We start from the raw sequence: 18,900 nt of genomic DNA, 5'->3' as shown, positions 1-18,900 counted from the left end.
TTGCTACAAAAACATGAAGCAGACACCCAAACATATTTCGTCTTTATTCACTTATTTTCAAAAAATCAGGCAAAACCACATCACCTTCCAAGCCTCTAAAATTTTAAGTACACTAATAATTTACTTCTGTCTAACATAAGTAGCATGCTCATTTCTGCTATGGCCCAGCATTTGGCTTTGCTCCCAGCTGTCTTGATTAATAAGAATTTTTTTTAGCTCAACAACTCTCAAATTCTGGTTCAAGGACTGGCAGCCGCCTGCAGAAAGCTGGCTGGTCACACAGCCCTGCAGTTCCTCTCGTGGAATCAGCTGTTTCTAAAGATAAAGGTACTACTTTTCACACGTCAGTGGTTTCCTTCTTAGGCTCTGTAAACAAGGAAGCAACATGAAATCTCCTTTCTAGACAAGAAAATGTGCATCTGAAAGTTCTAACCAGTCTCACCAGAGACAAACAGCACATCTGCAACAGCAAACTTGGGCTGGAGCACCTCTCCTGTGAGGAAAGGCTGGGAGAGTTGGGGCTCTTCAGCCTGGAGAAGAAAAGGCTTTAGGAGTTCTGAGGTTTATAGCAGCCTTGGGATACTTAAAAAAGATAAGATTGAGAAAGACTTATAAGAAAGACAGACTTTTACCAGGGCCTGTAGTGGCAGACAAGGAGAAATGGGTTTAAACTAAAGAGGGCAGGTTAAGATTGGACTTAAGGTAGAAATTCTTCCCTGGAAGTGTTGAAGGCCAGGTTGGATGGGGCTTGGAGAAACCTGGGGTAGTGGAAGGTGTCCCTGCCCATGGCAGAGGTGGAACCAAATGATATTTGAAGGTCCCTTCTAACCCAAACCATTCAGTGAATCCACATTTGTTTTGCTGACAGAAGTGTGATACTGCTGCTAATTATCCACTGCTATTCACTAGAACTCAAGAGATTTGCATCACACAACTGTTTAGTCATGAGAATGTCTTTATACAGCTGTGACTGATTTATTTCTTCTTGCACTAAATTTCATCCTGTTGTTTAAGCAAGGGCTGTTCAGAATTTTGACCCTGCCCTACCAAGACAGTATCATTCACACTTTTTTTTGAGGCTTTTCCCTTTTGATTACTGTCATTATCCTCAACCTGCTTTCAGGAAGGAACATGTGAGCTCATCCACTTCAATGGTTTCACCATTTGAGAATGAACTGGTTCTGGTTTAGACATTCTGTAAACAACTATGCACCCACCTTATGGAAATTATATTTGGAGTGTAGATTACTTATGGAAATGACTTGAACACTGTGAAAGCTTTAGTCAAAATATCTAAACTCCACATCTCCTTTGTCCCACTTATCCCATAGCCCTGTCAAACAAGGAAGGCACATTGATTTGACATGACTTGCTCAGCACAACCCAGGCCTAGTTACTTCCAAAGTATTTCCAAACTTATTTCCAAAATTTGAGTCAGATAAAAATATCTGTAATTGTCCAGGTCTTTCTTCTCTCCCCCTTTTAAACACAAATGTTATTTTTTTTTAACTCCCACCCTCAGCAGTCTCTTTGTAACCTATGAATTCCTAAAGATAATTTCAAACAGTAAAAAATTATTTCAGCTGCATCCTAAAGCATACTTAGGTAGATTTTAACAGCTCCTGTACACTTAAATATCTGTCTTACCCCTGCATTTTTAGCAGTTTTTTCTCTGCTCTGACCACTAATTGCTATTTCTATTAATTTAAGTAATTATCTGTGTTATTATATAACATAAATGAATTCAGTTACACCATAACCCTCCCCACGTTATGTATCTTGCTATTAATGGATTTACACATTGTTTTCCTCTTATTTTTTATCTATCACAAGACTGCCCTTGTTCTTATTTAAAACCTCTGATAATGGAAGTGTATTTTGTGATTTTGCACACTTGATTTTCACATTATATTTAAATCCTTAAACTGCTCTAAAGCAAAAGGAGTATCTGATCTAGCCCTAACAGTCTCTCATTGCGTGTCTCATCTGTCCTTTGCATCAGGATAGATAATCTCCATTATGCATTCAAAAGTGCCTCCTTAGCTGCTAATTCTCATGTTCTTCTTGGTCTCTCAGATAATCTTCTTAGGAGACACTATTTACTAGCTCCATAAGGTCACTGAAAATGACTTTTCAGAAAAATGATTTTCCTCTGACTTCAGACTTTATTTCAAAAGCTAACTTCAAAATAATTTTCACCAACAGTACTTGCCATTATTAATTTCTTCAATTGCTAAAATCAAAACTGAAAATCAAATAAAATTACCTACCTCCATTGGCTAAAAAAACTGCACCCAGAACAGTCTCTTAATTTGATATATGTTTTACTGTTTCACCTACTGGTTGGATATTTCCAACAGTTTAAAAATTACTGTTAATTTGTTTCTAGTATCATCTACCACACTGAACAAAAACAAGGGAAAACACAAAATTCCTTCTTGCATTCCAGGAGAATGAAGCAGAAAGATAGAGGAGGTGGGAATCAAATATATTTTAAAAAGAATTTTTTTTTTTGGGTAAGGTTTCCAAATTCTTTTCTGTCCCATACGTGCATATGTAGCTTAGTCTAGTCATGTTCAATAGTTTAATTCCTTGTGGGACATTTAACAGCAAAAAGTTTTGAGGAAGGAGCTGAAAGCAGAGTGGCAGCACCCCAGAGTGCCCATTCACAAAGGGATTTTGTTACCTGGAGGTGGGATGGAAGCCTGTGGAAGATACTTTCAGTAAAGCAGAAAGCTTTACTGTCAAGATTAATTTAACTAAGGTTTCAATGGTGCTTAACACCTGCTTGATGAAAGCTTTGTCACAAAATCCTCCTTTTTTTTTAGACTATCAATGAGTTTTTCCAGCATCTTGTATCATCTTTTGCCCTTAAATCATTCCACTACAGCACAAGAAGTCAAAGTCACCTGCTCTCACCTTGGTCTTCCATTATTTCTCTTTTTTTCATGAGCTCTCCTTCCATCCCAGCTCCCCTGCTGCTGTCACCCCCGCAGACACCAGTCCTGCCACCATCTGCCACCACCTGCCCCAGTCTCCACAGGAGTTTTCTCCACTCTTGATCTTTCCCAACAGAGGAACTTCATCAGAGTGACTTCCCTCCTCACAGTCCCCATGCTCCCCCTCCTCATTTTGGCCACATTTTGAATAACCAACTGATTTCCTCCACCTATGATCTGCCCCTCAGAGATATTTGCTTCTCTTAAAAAAATGTTCTTCTCTGAGGGAGAAAGGCCATTTCTGCTGGTGTGTTGCTTTTGGTTTTGTTTTTCTATCAGCAGTAGGAAATAAAACAATAACCCCCAAACAAAACAAAATATACACCACCCTACCACCAACACCTGTGGTACACCACAACACCACCAAAATTTGCTTTGTGGTTAAAACAAATTTGCCAGTATAGATGTAATATTCAGACAATTCAAAAGTTTTTATTCTTAGTGGTTTAGTTATAGGTTTTCTCGAAGAAGTGTGGACAAGTAGCCAAAACTGAATGAACCTTGTCACTAGGCACAGGGATACAGAGCAAAGGATGATGAAATTTGAGGATGGCAATGTTTGAGTAAAATTTGTACAGCAAATAAAACAATCATCTTATCTTCTCCATATATAGAATTTCTTTTATTGAGAGGATTAGCAGGTTTTTTACCATTTTACCATTATTTGTTCATCTGCCTCACACCAGCACATCTGACCTACATGAATAAAAGGACAAGTGAGATTTCAGCAAAGCGGCTTCTCTCTGCCAGTGCAGCAGAAGTCCTGCTGCATGATTCAGCTCTCTGGATGCCTCCACCTTTTAATGGCAATCATATCCCTCACTCATATCACAGAGATATGAGAGATCCCTCATATCTCTCTGCAGAAACAGAGAGATTCCTCTGCAAGTGACAAATTGAGCTGCAGAAATTCTGCTGCACAGCTGCCTGTTGCTACTGGTCAGAGCTCAGTGGGTTCATTGGGTTTCTCAGCTCAGGGACTATTACTTCAACAGGTTGAGCTACCTGGTGCTGCAAAACTGGAGGCTCTTCCATGCTCCTGATAAATATGAAGCCATCCTGTAAAATAAAGTCAGTCTTTCTGTCTGCCAGAATCTAATGCAGATTCTGAAAAGCAGCACGTTTGGACTAATGAAAAATAAGACAACAAACAAACACACACACCCCAACAAAAACAAACCACAAAAACCCCCACCAAAAAAAACAACCAAAATCAGCTACTAACTCAGCAAAGCTCCTTGGTCTCTGGAAAATGCCTAGAGCTCAATGACATTTGAGACTGAACATCTAAGAACATGATTCATAAAAACAAGAATTATTAATTACACCAGCTCTGCATGCCAAATCCAGTTTCCTAATCAGAGAACTTACTTCCTGGTGCCTTAGTGTTCCATCTGCAAACAAGAACAGTTGTTAGGAAAAAAGTTAGGAACTTTTTACCTATAACATCACCTTGAGGTTTTCCAGCAACTCCAAGTGTACAGAAGAGAAGGTGCCATGGAGATGCTGCTGCAGCATCCAGCTCTACACAGACCCATCCAGCTCTACACAGACCCATCCAGCTCTACACAGACCCATCCAGCTGTTTTCCCACCCTGCAAGGACAGTGGAGCTGTTTGCTCCATCACAACTGCTACAACCAAATGCTTCTCCTTGATTCAGCACCAACAGAAATTCCATGGGGGGACAGTTAAAGGCATCACAAGGACACTGATGTTGTGACAAGGCAGACTGTGCTTCCAGGAATGGACATAGACAAAGCAGAAATCGGCCAGAATCCTAGATGGAAAACACAGGCTGGAGCCAAACTCCACGGCTGCATGTGCTTTTTCGAGGCATTGCCAATTAGGAAAGGGAGAAGTCTCCCCTGGGGGAAATTTTAATTCTGTTGGCCTTTAGAAGGAGAAGGTGCTTATTGAAAATCATATTAGTGGGGGAACTCTTCAGGAAGGACTCATGCACACAATGCTGGTGACACTATAAATATGTGCATGGAAAGCACACAGTTTTCCAGCAAGTGGCCACTGACTGGAGGCTTTGCTTGGCCGGTTTCTGGTCCTTGGCAGCCTGTGTGTTAGCCAAGTGTTTGACAAACTGTGGTACAATTTCCTCAGTGTCTTTTTGCCAAGGAAGAATTCTCTGCTCAAGACCACACTGTCACGGTTGTTTGCACTCTAGCATATTAGGCAGCATCTTCCAAAGCAAACAGGCTGTTTAGCACTTGAATGATCAAAATAGAGTAGATTATTTAAGGCTCTGGTAAAATCACCCCTAGAAAATATTAAAGGAAGACCTCTCCAACCACAAAGCATGTTCATTGTCTATGAGCAAAACAAAACCCCAAAACTTAGTAAAAATTACTAAAAAATTAGTAAATATACATAAAGGGTTGAGCAAAAAAATTACTATAAATTTCTAAAAAATTACTAAAGATATATAAAAGGTTGGTGCAGACCTCTGCCTCAGAACCTGCAACTCTGCTCAGTATCAAATCTTAGTCATGGTAAGCAGCAGCAAACAGCAGCAGTAAAATTTGAGACAAAAGAGTGCACATATACAGCACCTTCAGAGGAAAATGAGACTGGATCACTGCAGACCTGAAAATAACGTGTCCTTGATAATTTTTTTTTTTTTTTGAGAAGAAGTAAAAGGACTTGAGTGCTTTATCTTTCTAGGTTCTTCTGAGAATTTTAATTTAATTCTAAAATTTTAATAATTTAAGTAATTATTTAATGAAAAATCAGTATCACACATGTATCCATATTACAAGTATGTCAATCCACAGCTGCACTGATTAATTTTTCAAATCTGCTTAAGAAAATCACCATCTCTTCAGTGCTCCTCACAAAGGCTGGACCATTTGTCAGTAGAATTACAAGCTCCATCTTATCTTATTACCTGCCTGGGATTAATTCTGCACCTTCTACCAACATATTCTAATTGTTATTTATTTTCATTTGACAAATTACTCATTGTCCAGCTATCCTTATGAAAGGGAAGTATCTTCATGTGACTTCCAACAGAAAGCAGGAGCAGAGAGAATACAAAACCCTCTGACTTGCTTTGCTGTTCCCTGTTAGCATTAAAAGGATGAAGAAGGAGAAGCAGAAGGTTTGCCATATTCAGAGGTGTGTAAACACCTGCAGCTTAGCAGCACCCCCTTCGTCTGAGGCAAGGGAAAAGCAAGTACAAATAAGTGAAGAACAGCCTAAAGAGCATATTATGACCATTAGAAGTCTTACCATTCTATAATTTATTTGGGAACTTCCCTAAAGAGTCCAGCTGCCTTCACATAAGGGTGTTAGAAGAGAGAAAGCCCAACCTGTGACTGCAACTGGGAGCACCTCAGTGTGCAGCAGCACTGGCTGCACAAGCCCCAGCTTTGCTGTCAGAGTCTCTCTGTGCTGACCCTGAAGCCAAGAGCAGGGTCAGTGTCCTGGAAACAGCACTACAGCATTTGGAAAGCTCCTCTCCATTACCTGCTCCAGATCAACACAGACAGTAAGCAGAGATCAAAAGACACACAAGTCAGTCTATTTCTCCAGAACTCTTGGATTGTGCAGATTTCACAGACTCAGCCTTATTTGCAATTAGAAAGAACTACCAACTACAGAAAATGCCAAGAGAAGGTACAGAGCAGGCCTTTCGAGCCATCAGGGTATTTTTGGCAGTCATGCCGTTGTTTGGTTCCCTCCTTATAGCCCGTCTGTGGTGTCTCATGACTGTGCAACAGACTCTTCCCACGGATCAAGCTCACATGGCTAAGGAGAAGGATGTAAAGGCAGAAACCCAGAAACTTTCCCAGCAAGTCATGCTTCCTGCCACTGGACAGCTGGCATCATCCACAGGGGCAGCAACACTTCTCCCCCTTTCTCCAGTTTTCTTCACTTGACTCTGGCCTTAGAGCACTTAAACTTTAAACCTCAGAACATCTTTGTGAATGAGCTACTTAGACAAGTGGAGAATTGAAGTGGAGAGCAAAAACCACAAGCATCTAGTGGTTTTGCCCTTTAGACCTCAGAAGTTTAGACTGCTAAACCTCTAAAAGGCAACTGCAGGACAGTGACTGAACCTCCAACCCATCCATCCCAAACTATTCCCATTAGCAGGGTGCTCACTGGAGCGTTTGAACTGAGTAATGAATTTACAGATTGAAAGAGATCCTGATCCAATTGGGATGAATCCTCCAAAGCAACAGTCCAAACAGTGAAATTATTCCTATTATTGCCCTTTGCTGCCTGGCTCATGCACACATTGGGTTTTTTTTCCCTGTGTTAAGATAATGGTTCCATCCAAATTACATTACTGTCTTCAGGATGTGATTCATCTGGATCATTAGTACTTCTTCTCTCTTACAGTAGTGCCAAGTTGCCCCAGTCCTACCTTGTTTCCAAATGGTCTGTGTAAACAAAAATGAGGAGAGAATATGTAGAATTAATCATATAAAAGCACATTGCTTAGAGTAAGAAATACAAGTTTAGATTCTCTTCCACTGTTTCAGTGATGTCTGGGATTCCTCTATTAGAAATAAACAAGATATTCATTAACTAATTGCTTATGTAACAAAGATCATTACAGGAAATTATCATCTAGAGGCACTGAAAGAATCTTAATTATCCAGGTGAACTTCAAAGCAGAGCTGCACTTTGTGATTTCTCTGGCTGCCTTCTCAACTTTTCTAGCTCCTGATCTACAGTCAGTAGCATGTTGATTAGCCTGACCCAATTTCTGGATTAGAAAAGACAACTCAAAGCAGCAGCTGATCAGAAGTGAAGGGCTTGTTGGATGGGTTCATGGGTGCCAAACCCACAGTGTCAGTGTTGGGGGCCAGCTGCCACTGCCAAGGTACCCATACAAGCCTTTGTTCATTGAAAGGATGAGCAGCTTCAAATGCAGCAAGCAAAAAGCTTTGCCTTCAGTACTAAATAACTGCTCCAGAGGCCAAATGGAAACAGAGTGTTTCCAAGCCTGCCAGGTGCTAAGAGCATAATGCCTACAGAAAAAGGTCTCCAGAGGTGGAAAAGCAGCAATAAGCTGGAGAGCTCCCTCTGCTCCAAGTCCTGTGACCAAAGCCAGCTTTGTACAAGAATTCCCCAGCTCTGAGGGACGGATGCTCTTGAGAAGTGTCAGCTTCCAAGAGTCCCCATTGCCACCTGCTGTGGGAACTGCTGCTCCAGAACCCCAGCACTCAAAGCTCTGCTACTGCAGTCCTGGCAGGCTCCTTATACCTCCTCCCAGCCTGCAGCTGCAGCCAACACATGCTGCAAAGTGCAGAGCAACGGCTCCGTGTTGTCAACATCCTTCTCCCAAACCTCATGGGAGAACAACGGCTCAGTAACATCAGCATCCTCCCAAACCTCATAGGAGAACAATGGCTCGGTAACATCAGCATCCTTCTCTCAAGCCTCATGGGAGAACAATGGCTCAGTAACACCAGCATCCTTCTCCCAAACCTCATGGGAGAACAATGGCTCAGTAACACCAGCATCCCCCTCCCAAGCCTCATGTCAATTTTAAACCTAAATTGAAATAAAAGTGAGATATGCTGTAAGCATATCCCAAACCCTGAACACAACTCTTACTGACATCAGAAAACTATTCTACATGACTAACAGCTCATCTTATCAAATCTCACCAACACCACACTTATTCTAAGATCTTCAATATCTGTTCTACCACTGAGTGAACATTCCCTTCATACAGGGAGAATTATTCCCTGCAATAAAACCTTCTATTGGAGAAGTGACAATAGCCTGGACTACAGCTGTCAATGCTACCTGTGCCTTCAGGCTGACCCACAAAAGGACTGGGGGGTACTCCCAGGGTGAGTGGAGAAGACAGGAATTCTGCACTTGCTTTTGCTCTTCAACTTCCACACCCATCTCTTCTCAGCAACAGCCTCCTTCATTTTAACCCTTAAATCTGTACCTCATCCTATCAAAGTCAACTTTTCTATGCGGTGACCACACTGTCACCAAAAAAACCTCACTTTGAAGTGAACCCTTTTGCACACCAAGAGAAAAGAAAAAAAGCCATACTGTTTTTTTCCCTGCAATTCTCCTGGAAGTGAGCAAGCAGCAGTAGGTATCTCCAGCTTTACATTATCAGCAGCAGTGAAACTTTCACAAAAAGGATTTAATAAGCAGATAAACATTTTACTACTTCAAAATAATACAAGAAACATGTCCCAATGCAGGCAAGACTCCTCATCTGAATCATTCCTCTGAATTACTCACTTTTTCATCTCTAAATTCACTATTCAACTGTTAAGAAAAAGCTTCTTAAATTAAGAAGAATCTCTTGATGCCAACACAAAAGCATGTGTATAAGGTATAAATGATCTCACACATTAACAGACTAACAGGCAAATAAAAATCATCAGAGCCTCTTGCAAATCAAAGTAGTTTTATTTACAGTGGCTTCAATGTTTGACTCAGAACCAAACATAACCGCGGTTCAAAATTTGACCTCCAATTTGTAAATCCTTTTTACCCTGTTCCAGGCTTTCAATATTAAGAACCATCAGATTAGAAACTAATTTTGTCTGTACCTTTGTCCTTTATAAACTGCTGAATATCACTGTATTACATCTATGAGCTCTTTCAGATGATCTGTGAAAAGCATACTTAGAATTCCTCTTTCAAACTTAATTTGCAGTGATTTTCTTGCAGTAATATGAGAATAAATGAAAAAGATAATTGATTTCAACAGTAAGCAATTACACACAATGACTTTTCTACAGCAGTTGTCTAATTAAGAGACTATGAGCACTGCATATCAAGCCTTAGATTTAAGCATTGTTTTTCAGGTATGCATATGATATGCAAGATGCATAACTTTTTGTGTTCTCTTACACTGCAGATGCACAAAGATACTTACTACAAACTTTTAGCCCTTCACAAAAAAATTTATGTTTGCATATTTGATTTGAAAATGAATGAAAGAAACAGCTACTGTTCAACTGAGTAAAGATATCTGAAGGTTATCAACATCAATAAATAACATTTATGGCAAGGCTGATCTAAAAAGTGATACTGGACTAAAAATAACTTGACAAAATTAACAATGAAAGATTTTTTTATGAATATGAAACATGCATATGCACAGATGTCAGTTATATAACATCTTCTTACATCATTAAAGAGTAAACACCAGGCTATTCTTTCAGCTCATCAGAACACAGTAAAAAGCAGACACATTTCCTTTCCCATATTTCTCTCCCCTAATTAACAGATTTTTTAAACTGCGTTTCTTTTACTACCGCAGCAGAATCTCATCTGCCCCTTACTGTCAATTGCTACATACAAATGCCTATTGCTCCCAAAGGCTTTTCTAAGAAGCAACAAAAGGATTGCAGGCGCATACCTTAACCTCTTGGCTGGCAAAAACCTCCACATCAACCCCACAGGCAACCAGAGTGGAAACATCACAGTCCATGCTACGGGCTGGCATCCCCCGCCTTTGTACACAGAGTTAGGCAAGCTCAGAGTCACAAACGATGCAAGAAAACAACAAAAGAATTAAAAAAAAAAAAAATCTTCAGTACTGCAATTGAACAGTCCAAGATTCAGTTTCAGCGCTGGCAATGCCTGCAAGCCTCCAACACGAGCTCTGTGCACTTAAAGTGAGTTGCTGGTTGCCTGTCCCCCGTACACCCACCAACTGAGCAGGCACAGCATAGTAACAGCGCTATTCCATCTCTCATGGCAATGACATCACCACAAAGACTGACATAAGCTAAATCTATTTTTTCAACCCTTTTATCTCTAGGCAGCACAGTGGATCAAATTGAACATGATTATGTGCTAAATCTGAACTCGGACTAAATCAATTCAAGCAGCATTCACTGTCAACTGAGTCATAGCTGTTGTTTCAGCTGAGTGCTTATGGTGGAAAAAAAAAAAAAAAAAAGAAAAAGCGATCGCCTGACACTGAAAGCTCCACTCCGAGTGTAAATTAACCCAGCATTTAAAGCCACTAATCTCAAGGTAACATTTGTTAATTTACTATACTTGAAAATCTACAGCAGAGCACTAATAAAAAAACCCCTCAAATCAACAAAATCTCAGCACTCTGCTTTTAATAGCACTAAGTCCTCTTTTTTAATAAAGCGCACTCTACAGCCCCACACATGGGATTAGAGAACATCTTGTCCTGTCACCAGCAGTGATCAACACACTGCAAATTTGATGCCAGTGGTTTGCATCCACGTTGCACTGTGACTCATCCCCAGGAAGATCAGAGGCATGTCTGTGTGTGATTTGGAAGTCAATACCCCTTCAAAGAACAGAACATGAAAATTTCCCTGAAATTTGGACTTCAAACTAGGCAAACTTTACACCACCCATCCTAAGGGTTAACCCTTCACAAATAGAAATGTATTCAACAAAAGAAACAAGTAGAAGTGAAGACGCTTTACACCTGCTGACTCAGTGATCTGTTTATTCTTTGCAAGTTTTATCATTTTTTTAATTATAGAAATAAAATATCTACATGTGTGGGACTTCTAAAGTGATATTTATCCCAGACTGGCACCATTATCTTTCCTCTACCATTTCATTCTTGTGATCCATAAATTACTATTAATTGTTGTAGGCCTAGAATTGGCATTTATGGATACGTCAGATTAATAAGGATAATTAAATATTTAACTACTGGTATGAACCTAGGAGCTGCTTATGGCTCAGTGTAAGAGACTGCTCTGCTTAGCTCCACTTCACTCACAGATAAACTCCTAATTATACTAACATTAGGTGTTAGGAGCAAATTCTTTACTGTGAGAGGGCAGTGACATTAGATGCTGACACAGAGGAGCCAATATCTCTTATCAGAGCATTCTTTTTCAAGTTCTAGTAAATAATTTTCCCACTTTTCAAATTGCATTTATAGCAACCTCCCCAGCAGTAATCACAAACTAAGACCCACAGCCAGGACAAAAACCTATCCCAGCACTAAATATTTTTCAAACCCAGACTCTACAGACCAACAGAAATGGATAGGGCAGCAGAAGGCAGAAAATGAATCAATATTGTTTGTCATGATTATCAATTGCTTTGTGCACTGGTCACTTAATCACTGTCAAATTTTTTTCATAAACCACAGGAAACCACTTTTTAGAAAGAATTTGAAGTTAACATTTTTGTGAGTGTTTATAGAACCTTTTATTCGTATATTTGAATATAATATGTATGTGCTAACAGAGAAAAAAAGCCATAAAGGCCTGATTGAAGTTGTAGGCAGACAGCAAGGGAAAAATCATGGCATCAGAAAAGTGAGAAGCCAGTAAGTGCTACCAAAGAGCTGGAAGGAAACACTGAAAGCAAAGATAAGTCATGTGTCTGAGTCTTATGAAAGTTTTAACAGTGATGGACCAACAGGATGGAAACAAAACAAGCATTTGGGAAAGGAAAAGATCAAGAGCCAGATGATGATGGTCTCTAAGGTCCATAAAGGCATCCAGACTGGAGTGAGGGCGATGCCTGGCCTGAGTGTGGATCCACAGCAGTGATGGAAAAATGATCTTACATTATAGAGCTACACTAGATAGTTGTGGAATTATTTTTAACTTTCTTCTTCTTTAAAAACTGTCACCTATCAATTTCAATAGCCTTAATCATATGAAAACTGGCACCTGATGTGCAAACTGACCTGTTCCACTTCATGATTATTCCTGCACTTCCACTGCTCATCTCCTTTCAAAAGAGAATCACTGCAATTTTTCCACTTCATCTGAATAAGGAAACCTTACTGAGATTACAATTACTTTCATTTCTTGCTTTTTCTTGCCTATTCCAAAGTATAACCTAATTTTTCCCCTTAAAAATCACTCTAGCTCACTAGGGTATTTTAGTGAGCTCTTTACAAAGATAACCTAGTTGGTTTTGCCTCTTGAAAACAAAGATTACCTAACAGAAGAACTCTACAAAGCTTTTGAGTACACCAGCTAATATCTTTCAATATATGTCATATTCTATTTGTTAATGCTCACTTCTCATTTGAAATCAAGACATATTCCTATGTGAATGTTTTTTTTTCAGGGCACTTCACAATTCCTTGTAGTTTCACCTAATGTTAATGAAAAATTTATTATTGAATACTTTAAAATTGGTTAATATTGACTTATTTCTCCAATTCATGAGACTTGCTTTTCATCCAAATTTAAAGAAAAAAGCATTTCAATTTCTTTCAAAAAATTTCTTAACTCTGTCTCTAGATGGTCTTGCTAGTTTCAGTTCACCAAACTCCCAAGAAAAAATGAAGCCATGTTTCATGAATATTTTAAAGTATTATATTTAATAAATAGAAATATATATAGATGGTCCTGCACTTCAGCATTGTACTGATACTCAGTAGGTTCTCCAGATCACAAACTGGTACCAGTATGTAACTCTACTGCCATCCCTCACCAATTTTATATGGAGTTTAAGACCATGACCATAAATTCTGAGAACAGAAAGTGAAGAGTTTTGAACAGTTATTCAGAAGCTTAATTTGTTTCAATGTTTGTCCATAGCAACAGTTTTGCATGGAATTCAAGGGGCCCTGCTCACTACTGTGAATATCTCAGGGGGCTGAATTTAGGAGCAATTAAGGTTCATATGTAAAATCAGGCTGAGCATGGAAATACCAAGTTTTCACAGTTACATGCATAGAGATCAGACAGGTTCTAGAACTCAGAGCAATATTCCAGGTTATTGTTCCTTCACAAGCACCACAGTAGCACCACTAGACTCTGATGATTAACACTTGATGATCAGGTCTTATATTTTCATCAGCTTTTATATTTTCATTTCCTCAACCAGAAGGAAAATAAAAGCTATGCTATTCCAGCCAGGAATCTTGCATTCTGGATCTGTACAGTTCCTGGGACAACACAGCCTTTGCTCCTGTGTGTGGAGTTGTTTTCCTCCTGTAGTTCCAGCTGTGTCTCAGCTTAACACACATGAGCAGCACCACAGATTTAAGATTTTCAAGCTCAACTCTCAAGTCATTAAAACAACTACTGCAAAATCTTGACCCTCCTTTTGCAAGCAAACTACTACTGATTTAGCCTTAGGGCGACTTCACTGGCTCTGGACCTCACAGTAACATCAACCACATGGTAACCAAAACCAGCAGCTAAATTCAGATCCTGACTTTTTTGCTTTATAGATGAAGCTTGTGATTGTTATCACTGGTACTAGAGGGGTTATTTCTGTAGCAGCTCTGCTTGCAGGTGCAAACCTTACTAGGTCAATGTACAAATCCAGAAAAATAAAAAGGAGGCCTCCATCAATGACCCTTTGAGGGCTGAATGGAACACTGGGAATGGATTCACATTATGGCTGATTGAAGTGCTTTTAATGATGTGCATCTCTATTGATCTTGTTCAGCCTACCACACAAGTAAACAGCATTTAAACCATGCTCCTACCTGTCAGTAGTAACACACTTTTACAAATATAATTCCATTTTTAATTGGATTATAAGTGATAAATACTTTCAAAACCACATAAAAATTTAGAAATGTAAAAGACAGCCCTGAAAAAAAAGACAACAGAAAAAGAAGACAGTTCTTTGCCTACAGCAGAAGATAAAAAGGCCAACCACAAACATTCTTCAGGAGCAAAGTTAGCTCCTTCAAAGAGGCGTTTCACAAGAACATAAAGAAAATAGAACACTGAAGACTGGGCAGAGTTCAGCTCACCCATAGAAAGAATTATTTATTTTTTTTTAATACAGTGAGCATTGGCTTGTGCTAAGGTCAATCACCCCCAAAACAATGGAAGCACCAGACAAATCCAGCCAGAGGAACACACCAGCAAACTGCATAGCCATCAAACTGCTTGGAAATGTATATTTTAAATAGAATATTTAACTATCATTTTCAGTAAATAAGAAACATTAAACGACCCAACAGCTACAAACCCACTGATTTTCCCATGATGAGTCTGACCCCCAAGTTAAAGTTTCTACAAATCTTAAATTGGCATCAATCGTGGCAAAAAAAAGGACTCCAATTCACCACTTCTCATAATAAATCATCATTCCTATGAAGATTTTAAAGACACAGAATCTTGACCAGACAATAAAAGTTCAATTAAATTTAGAAAATCCTAAATGGGTAAGTTCCTCTTACATGCAGAGACTTTTGATTTTAGAAAATGCCTTGGCTGGCTTTGCTTTCAGGAAAGGTAGCTTTTCTGTATTTTAAGTGATATTTTGCTTTTCTGTAGGCAATAATTTTCTGTTAGTCATGCTTCTAGGTCTTGGAATCTGAGGGCATCCAAGAAAATAAAACAAATCATCAGCATTATGAAGGATTTCTCCCTCTTTAATAAAGATAATACCAAACAACTCAAAGGCCTGCACATGGTGGGAGAATACTTCAGTGACTGCATAAACAACTGTGTCAGTCAGGCAGCATCACTCTGCTGTCTCATTTAGCTACACACAAACTGCAACTGTGAGTCAGAGCTGCTCAATTATTTCAACGTGGCTGTACCATTCATAGTCCTTCGCTTCCAAGTAAATTCAGGGAGGTGTGAGGGGGTGGAAATCTCTGCGTGTGTCTTCTGTCAACTCAGAATGGTTACAAATCCTTTTCTGTGCCAGATCCACACATGAAAACAACTGTTATGGTCCCAAATTGCAAACCTCTCTCTCTGGTAAAATAAACTGCTGCAGTTCAGGAGTCAGGACATCCTTGATTCATCTGGTGAACCCATGACCCCCTACAGAATACATAACACACACATGAATCCCTGGCAACAGAAGAAGATCATAACCCTGCAGTGTAAGCTGAATTTATTTGCAGCCTAGCTACACAGGATCATTGATAAATTGCATAGGTTTCAAATCAAGAGAACTAAACATAGATCCCCACATGCTGGTATACACATTGCCAGTATAAGCAACAGATTTGGGAATTAATTTCATGGCTCCAGCATGGATAGCTAATGCAATGGGAGATGCCTCAGGGTATCCAAAACACACATACAGGCTTGACAGACACGATCCAGGACCTCTGGAACATGCCCCTCCTCTGAACCATCAGCCAGCGGCCCCAAGAGGTTCTTTAAGATATTTAAATTAGCACTTATTATTTGGGCAACCGTTCAACACACTCCCTGTTCAATGTACTCCACGGACTATTAGAGTGGGATTTTGCTGATCAATCACTTGCTGTGTAGTTTAGGATGGACTGAATTTCTCTCCAGACTCTGACTGCTAATGAGATTTCCAGCAACTACAACAGAAACATAAGCATCTAGCATATATGTTCATATGTATGAACTGATGCTGTAATTTAAGTGCTAATCCATAACTGAATTCTACACATAAAGTTATCACTGTTCTTGCTGTTGATTACTCCAACAGCAAGATAGGAATGGTGATACCTGCTCTGTCAATGCATCCAGTATTAATGAGCACATGTAAAACAGATTTTTATGCTGTCTTTAATTTTATAAAAGTAATAATGACCGAAGACTACAAAACAGGTGAAGTCCTTACATATGTTTATTCTTGCAGTAGTTGAAAACAGAATTAAAACCAGGTCCCATAAGGAGTCTGTACAAAATTCACACACACAGAGGATGCCAGGCCAGTGCTCTGACAGCTGCAGGAAACTGAAATCCCAAGCACCTCCCTCAGTTCCCAGTGGGAAGATGGAGGTGCTCAGGGGCTGTCACAGGAACAAGACACTGAAGAAATGGATTCAATTCTTCACAAGAACTAACTTTGTGACCTTGGATGAAGAGCATGCAGGAAGCTTTGTGTTTTATTTAGATTTTAAGTGTAATCTGGGCAGGACAAGGACTCTCCATTACTATTTGTTATCTAATGGATGATGCCAGTTGGAATAGGTCTGTAATGCTCCTGCCTAAAACGGTGATTTGCAGTTATCCACAAGCTCTGTTAACAGCTTCAAAATGTATTTTAAAATAACTTCCATTTACCTTTACTTGTCTCAGACTAGCAAGGGTATTTAACATGCCTGTATGTTTTCCTTGTCATTTCAGATGCTTCATCACAGCAAAATGCCCTTGAAAGAAGAGCCTGGAATACCAATGCTCACTGCTGTGAGAGAGACCAACCTTATCTCTCAACTGCAGCTCTGCACAGGACACGCAGGTGAGAGATTTAATGGCTGTGCTGAGAGAAAACAGCCTTTACTGCCAAGCTAGCAAAAGCAGCCCAGTTCAAACGGGGAAAAAAAAAAGGAGAGAGAGAAAAAAGCCCACTGTCAAACAGCATGCAGTCAGACAGCAAATAATGAAGCAATGAATAATAGATTTCTTACGTAATTGCTATTTTATCCTGATATTATAGGGTGGGATTTATTTTGCTGCAATGCTTTAAAACAAATAGTCTCTTCTATTACCCCACAGATTAAACTGCAGACAAAAAAAAGGTGTTGATACTTAAAATTTGCCATATACAAATATTACTTCTTGTCTTCATTACAAGGGACACTATTGTCTATTTCAATAAATTCTCTGCTATTACTGTTTTATTTATGTTCGAAAGACAGATGGAGATTAGATACAATGAGACCTAAAAGTCAGGTATAAAGATTCCAATAGCTCTAAAGTGAAATAAGAATACTGTTAAGGAAGTTTTTTCCCCCTGGAGTATGAACATGATGACCAGGGAAAAAAAAAAAAAAAAAAAAAAGAAACCTGAGTAATTCTAAGATATTAGTGCACTTGTAATGGATTTATAAAATAGATTTATCCTAGTTTCGTCTTACAAGACTGATTGACTGATTTCATTGATTTCACAAACAGAAGGAAGAGACTGCAATGGGCCATTTCAGAGCCTGTATCTTATCTGAAGACAGATCAGATTTAGTTTCCCCCCTTTTCCTCTCCCTAAAACCCACACTTATTTTCCTAACCTGAATTCAAGAAACAGTCTTCCATTGACCCAGCCCAGGAAAGGACCAGAACTAGTTCTGTTCCTATGTTTTGAACTGTCAGTTTATTCAGCATCTCCATATTTTTATGAAGTGTGATACTGTTCTAAAGAGACATCAACAAAAATAAAACAATTTAAAAATTAAAGCAGAACTAGTTCCTATACAGGCATTTAATATTTGAGGTATCAGTGTGGTTTCAGAAGGTATTTAAAACAGGTTCAAACCATTTAGATATTCTATAACGTTGGTCTACTCTCTAATATAAAAGAGCTTGACACTGCATTGTCAATATTAAATTGACAGTAATTAAATAGCAAATACATTAAAGTACAAGTGAGTGACAGAAAATTGATCTTATTTCAAAGCAACTGATCTATATTTAAACAGACAGCTTCCTTCTGAAACATGGAGCTTCAAACAACGAACCCAGATGCATGATATTCCCCAAACCAAGGCATCTTCCAGTAGCAGAACATTTCCATACAAAAATTCCAACTCATTCTGCTTTTGATAGAAAAGTAGAAAAGGAAAAAAGGTTTAGGAAAGCCAAAGGCAGAAGGGGGAGAACCCAAATATTGGGTCCAAATAACCTACAGCAAGTTCAGCTGTTACCTTAGAATAGGGTTTTATTTGTAGGTGGTTTATTTGGTTGTTTTTTTGGGGTTTTTTTGGTTCATTTTACTTTAAGTAATTCAGTTTTAATCAGAAGCCCTTGTCAAAACTGGAGAAATCAGAAATAACTGTTTCTGTGAAGTTCTGTGAAGTTTCTTGTTTTCTTGGAAACAAGACTTTCTCATCCTCTACTTTTTTATTCTTCCATAGCTTCTTATAATCTTCTGGTCACTTCACACCTATCCAAACCCAGTTTATGAACTTGTTTAACTTTGGGAATATGCTGGCTAATTTTCTGTAGATTTCACATTAAGTGGCTACACATATTTGGGACCTAGAACTGATTCCTAAACCACACCTGAAGGTGACTAAGTCTGCCAGGAACACT

General features: G+C 39.1%; 1 protein-coding gene across 2 annotated transcripts in view; it reads right to left on the bottom strand.

Annotated features, from left to right (window-relative positions):
- Nucleotides 1-18,900, bottom strand: part of RCAN2 (regulator of calcineurin 2) — an 84,859-nt gene that overhangs the window by 31,118 nt on the left and 34,841 nt on the right. Inside the window, exon 1 of one of the 2 annotated variants that reach the window (XM_041480911.1) lies at nt 10,365-10,640. The exons of the other annotated variant lie outside the window; for it this stretch is intronic. Within the exon in view, the coding sequence (XP_041336845.1) occupies nt 10,365-10,451 (87 nt within the window). The 5' untranslated portion in view covers nt 10,452-10,640. Of the gene's footprint in view, nt 1-10,364; nt 10,641-18,900 lie in introns of those variants that run through there. 2 annotated transcript variants of the gene reach the window in all.

The sequence above is a fragment of the Pyrgilauda ruficollis genome, unplaced genomic scaffold (genome assembly GCF_017590135.1).
Source record: "Pyrgilauda ruficollis isolate IOZ18807 unplaced genomic scaffold, ASM1759013v1 scaffold54, whole genome shotgun sequence".
NCBI lineage: Eukaryota > Metazoa > Chordata > Aves > Passeriformes > Passeridae > Pyrgilauda > Pyrgilauda ruficollis.
The sequence above is the reverse complement of the archived record's forward strand: the minus strand, read 5'-3'. Positions and strand labels throughout refer to the sequence as shown.